The sequence below is a fragment of the Stegostoma tigrinum genome, chromosome 14 (genome assembly GCF_030684315.1).
Source record: "Stegostoma tigrinum isolate sSteTig4 chromosome 14, sSteTig4.hap1, whole genome shotgun sequence".
In the NCBI taxonomy this organism is placed as follows: domain Eukaryota; kingdom Metazoa; phylum Chordata; class Chondrichthyes; order Orectolobiformes; family Stegostomatidae; genus Stegostoma; species Stegostoma tigrinum.
In genome coordinates, this window is record NC_081367.1 from 16653895 (window position 1) to 16659132 (window position 5238).

The following is a 5238-nucleotide window of genomic DNA, read 5'->3' on the forward strand; positions in this document are numbered from 1 at the left end:
CCTTCCTGGGCCTTTCTTTCTCCATCTCAGGCTGCCACCTACAAACCAATGTCCATTTCAAACCCAACGGCTCCCACAGCTACCTGGAATACACCTCCTCCCACCCACCTTCCTGCAAAAATTCCATCTCCTATTTCCAATTCCTTTGCCTCCCCCGCATCTGCTCCCAGGATGAGGCATTCTACTCCTGTACATCCCAGATGCCCTCATTCTTCAAGGACCGCAACATCCCCCCCGCAGCAGTCGAGAACGCCCTTGACCATGTCTCCCGCATTTCCCTCACCTCTTCACTCACACCCCGCCCCCGCAATAACCGCCAAAAGAGAATCTCCCTCGTCCTCACATACCACCCCACCAACCTTCGGATACAACGCATCATCCTCCGACATTTCCGCCATTTACAATCCAACCCCACCACTAAAGACATTTTTCCAACCCCACCCTTGTCTGCCTTCTGGAAAGACCACTCTCTCTGCGACTCCCTTGTCCGCTCCACACTCCCATCCAAACCTACCGCACCCGGCACTTTCCCCTGAAATCGCAGGAACTGCTACACTTGACTCCACACCTCCTCCCTCACCCCCATCCCAGGCCTCAAGATGACTTTCCATATCAAGCAGATGTTCACCTGTACATCCGCCAATGTGGTATACTGCATCCGCTGTACCCGGTATGGTTTCCTCTACATTGGGGAAACCAAGCGGAGGCTTGGGGACCGCTTTGCAGAACACCTATGCTCGGTTCGCAATAAACAACTGCACCTCCCAGTCGCGAACCATTTCAACTCCTCCTCCCATTCCTCAGACGACATGTCCATCCTGGGCCTCCTGCACTGCCATAATGATGCCACCCGAAGGTTGCAGGAACAGCAACTCATATTCTGCTTGGGAACCCTGCAGCCCAATGGTATCAATGTGGATTTCACCAGCTTCAAAATCTCCCCTCCCCACACTGCATCCCAAAACCAGCCCAGCTCATCCCTGCCTGCCTAACATGTTCTTCCTCTCACCTACCCCCTCCTTCTGCCTCAAGCCACACCTCCATTTCCTACCTACTAACCTCATCCCACCTCCTTGGCCTGTCTGTCCTCCCCGGACTGACCTATCCCCTCCCTACCTCCCCACCCATACTGTCCTCTCCACCATCCATCTTCGGATGTACCATCACCATTTCAGGTGGTACATTCCAAATCTTAACCTCATGATACCTTTGGTTAACTTGCCAATTGCCTTTAATCTGTGCCCTCTGGTTCTTAAGCAGTCATTAGAAATTTGTAGTCTTTATTTACTTAAATCCTTTGAAATTTTAAACACCATGACCAAATCTTCACATTCTCTGCATGAAGGAGTTCACTTGCATCATATGCTGTCTATTTTACTGTAATCTGTCATCCTAGAGCCATTCTAATTATTCAGTTCTGTATCAGTTCTGGATTGTCTCCCAAGGTTTCATATCCTTCTTAAACTGCGATATCCAGATTCTGACAACACACCAACTGAGCAGAATTTATATAGTTTTAAAATAACTTGCTAATTTTTGAGCAGCGCTAATAGCTCATAAAGGTTTAAAATAACTTTTTTTTAACTTCAGGCTTCTATTTATAAAGCTCAGTATTCCTTCTGCTATATTTATGACATTGTCCACCTCATTTGCCAGAATCAAAGAAGTGTGCTTTTTTTAAAATTTCATGGGATAGAGTCACTAGCAAGTCCATAGTTTATTGGTCATTGCTAACTGCCCATAGACTGAGTAGTTTGCTGGACCATGTCATAGGGCAGTTAAGAGTCAACTATATTGCTGGGGGTTTAGAGTCCAAAAGAATTTTTTTTCAACAGTGAATGATAGCTTCATTGTCAACATTACTGAAATTAGCTTTCAATTTCAGAATTATTAATTAATTGCCACAGTGGCATATCAATAGGTATCCCAGCTCAATAATCGAGGCCTTGAGATTACTAGTCCAGTGACATTACCTTGGCCACCATCTGCTTACAAAGCTTCAGATCTCTTTTTCCTTGAACATGGTAAAATTTAGCAAATATTATCTCTGCGCACGAAAGGAATTGCTTTCCGGCATTTAACTTCATTTGCAATGTGTCTTCTCGGTTCATTACCATTTCCTCACTCTTTACAATACTGACAAGTTTCATGTCATCCCCAAATTTCAAAATTGTACACCTCGCATTGTTGTGCTGCTAGTTTAACTAAAACCAGCCTAATTCAGTTAAGATTTGACCCTGTGCATGTCAATTTTAAATTAACCACATAACATTTCAGTGCCAAATGGAGTTGCACCATTGTTTGTTGTCATACAAAGTCAGCTACAAATTTTCTATCAACTATGCAAGAACAGATTTGCTTTTAAGGTTAGATGCAGTTAAACTAACATGGATACATCCTAAATTCTTTATTTGTAGACTGCTAAAGAAGGTCGAACTTAGCTTACTGATGAGGGGAATTTACCAAGTAATGGCACAGATGAGAACAAATGGAATATTTCGGAATGGAAATGTTCCACTGATCATCATAATACAAAATGGGAATTCTAGTGTTCAGAGCAGCCATGGGCAAAGCCTTCAGCTATGCTGCTACTATTCTATTTGTTGAAGGATTTTCTCTGCTTTAACATGTTCCTAATGAGTCCCTTCTGTGCTTTCACAGAATTAATATGGCAATGCTTTCCTTCCTGCGTATATTAACATCAAGCACGAACTTTTCAACCCTCATGGCCAGAATTTTATTTCTCATCTTTTCAGTATGAGTCCCCACTCCCTCCATAATAACCACATCCAGCATGTAAACTACATATCATACTTAATCATCAAATATAACACACAAAAGGCAGAAGGAGACCCAGGTTCAAGTTCCACCTGCTCGAGATGTGTGTAGTAACATTTCTGAACGGGTTAATTAGGAAAATACAACTTTATGACACTTTGCCTTGCATTTCTGATCCTCCCATTCTGTTCGTAAGGAGCGATTAGTTTTGCATTATGTATGCTGCTAACAATAGAATAAATGCTCACATTTACTATCTGCTTGTTCTGTGTTGTCAGCTAAAAGTCTGACTATCAATTCATAGTGCAGAATTATTTTCTTTTGATCTGGCACCCACTTTAGATTGTTACGTAATTGATTAATCTTTGATCTCAGTGGAAAGAACTTAGGAGCCGCAAAACTGACCATGAAACCTTCAATTAGTCTCAATATCTTGGCAAGTAAAGGAAACGTAATAATGCCTGGAGTTTGCGAAATCAAGAGGTTAAAGTTTTATTTATAAATATGCCAATAAACCGATTACATCACAAACCGCAGATCAAACAAGGACAGGCAACAGCGGAAACCCCAGAAGGAATAAATCAACAATGTATTTCCTTGATCTGGAAAAGTCCCAACACCGTGGCCAGTACTATATAAACTGGTTGGCAGCTTCGCAAAACATATCACATCTCAGCAACTGACCTAACAACACGTTCGACAGCAAAGACAACTGGGAAACAGAACGATAGCCAGCAATGAGTGTTCACAGGAAACTGGTGCTGGCGACTGTCCTGTCACTGATAACGCTGAGCATGGATAGCTTCTTAGTAACATCATGTAAGCTTCACAACTACCTTTTAACCCATTACTAGCAGGTCTTTCTTTTCAAACATGATTTAATCAAGGCATGGATTTTTTTTTTGTTACCTTTTGCTTCCCCTCCTAGATTCGATGTATAGCGACTGCTGTCTCCGTTATTCAAGGGGCCGAATTCCTTTAAAGATGATCTCTGGTTATGTGGAACAGCAATCCAATGAAATATGCGAGAAAGATGCAATCATGTAAGTACAGGAACTCGATGTGGCGCACGTAATAGAAAACCACATCTTACTTGGTGATGTTCTCTTAAGTAAACATGCTGTTAAATGATTTCACAGATTCTACACAGTTGGAGGTCGGGCAGTGTGTGCAGATCCAGATGACAAATGGGTGAAAAGAGCTCTCCGTTATTTGAGGTATGGACATATAGCAAGCTCACTGTCCATTAAAATTGAAAAAGTATTTGACATTGATAGCCCCATTGCATGAAAGTGTAGCTCCAGAACTGGTCGTTTGGATGTAAATTTCAATATAAATATCACCTTATTTCGTCAGTTGTTATAAAATGTGAACAAGTTATTTGCAGTATTTAGCATGTGGTAGCAATGAGTGGCTACATTTTTAGTGCATTGCTTTTGTCCTGTCAGGTTAAATCATTATAAAACTTACGGAGTTTCCTTTTGTCCTACAGCAAAAAGCTGGAAGAATTGTCACATTCGGACTGACAACATCTCCAAGACGATTAAGCAGCTGTATCAGTTCAATTTATCACACTTCAATCCTTCCTACATAGTATCTATGTACCGTTAACATTTTGTAGAACACTGCACACTTCTAACTTATTATCAATTGATATGTAAGCTTTTTGAATTGTATGTTCCATTGAACATGAATAAGTAATTATACTGCAAGTACTTTGTTCATTCCTTTTGCACCAAAAGAAAATAAAAATATTTTAATCCCTTTTCTATGATTGTAATTTATTCATGAGAGTGACAAAGCATAAGAAATTTGGAAGGTACTAAGGAATATTTTCTGTGTTTAAAGATCAGGGCATTTTTAATTCTAAGTGTCAGTGAATTAAATTGCAAATTTTATTTTACTTTGTCGATTCAATAATTCATTTTATAGGTTTCTGTTTGCTTCACTAACGGAAACTTGGCCCATCATAGGCTATCTGGAATATTCCTCATTTGCCGCTTTTGAAGGGCAGTTAGTATTAGCCAAGTGAGTTCTCCTAGCACAATGGTAGTACTTCTAGGTTCAACATTGTGTGTTCAAGTCCTACCTGACTCAAGAAGTATGTCCAAATAGATTGATTAAAGTAGCTATCCATTAGTCCAGCTGACTTCAGGACATGAAAAGCAATGCACAGTCCCTGATTCACTTAACAAAGTATGGAGCTGGATGAACACAGCAGGCCAAGCAGCATCTCAGGAGCCCTGATTCACTTAGTCAGGCTTTCAAATGAAAGTAGAGCAAATATGGGCTATTTGTCTGATTCAGCCAGTCCACTATTCAGTAAGAGTATGGCTTTAGTTCCACTTTCTTGGCTGATCCCCATCACATTTAAATTGCTTGGAGATCAAAAATCTTACTCAGTTTCAAAGATAATTAGTAACACAAGCCCCACTGTCTTTGTGTAGTGAATTCCAAAGA

General features: G+C 40.9%; 1 protein-coding gene across 1 annotated transcript; it reads left to right on the plus strand.

Moving 5' to 3' along the window:
* The first annotated feature begins 3458 nt into the window (after positions 1-3458).
* Positions 3459-4474, plus strand: LOC125457808 (C-C motif chemokine 20-like). Its single transcript, XM_048542434.2, has 4 exons — positions 3459-3597; positions 3707-3821; positions 3918-3995; positions 4271-4474. The coding sequence occupies exons 1-4, from the start codon at positions 3516-3518 to the stop codon at positions 4302-4304; spliced, it is 309 nt and encodes a 102-aa protein (XP_048398391.1). The 5' UTR covers positions 3459-3515; the 3' UTR covers positions 4305-4474.
* The last annotated feature ends 764 nt before the right edge of the window (positions 4475-5238 follow it).

What these genes read in the sequence shown, in the direction of transcription:
- LOC125457808 (XM_048542434.2), top strand. Translation starts at nt 3,516, where the DNA reads ATGAGTGTTCACAGGAAACTGGTGCTGGCGACTGTCCTGTCACTGATA. An exon ending in TAGCTTCTTAGTAACATCAT is followed by an intron (nt 3,598 to 3,706) that starts GTAAGCTTCACA and finishes TTCCCCTCCTAG; the next exon opens with ATTCGATGTATAGCGACTGC. An exon ending in AGAGCTCTCCGTTATTTGAG is followed by an intron (nt 3,996 to 4,270) that starts GTATGGACATAT and finishes TTTGTCCTACAG; the next exon opens with CAAAAAGCTGGAAGAATTGT.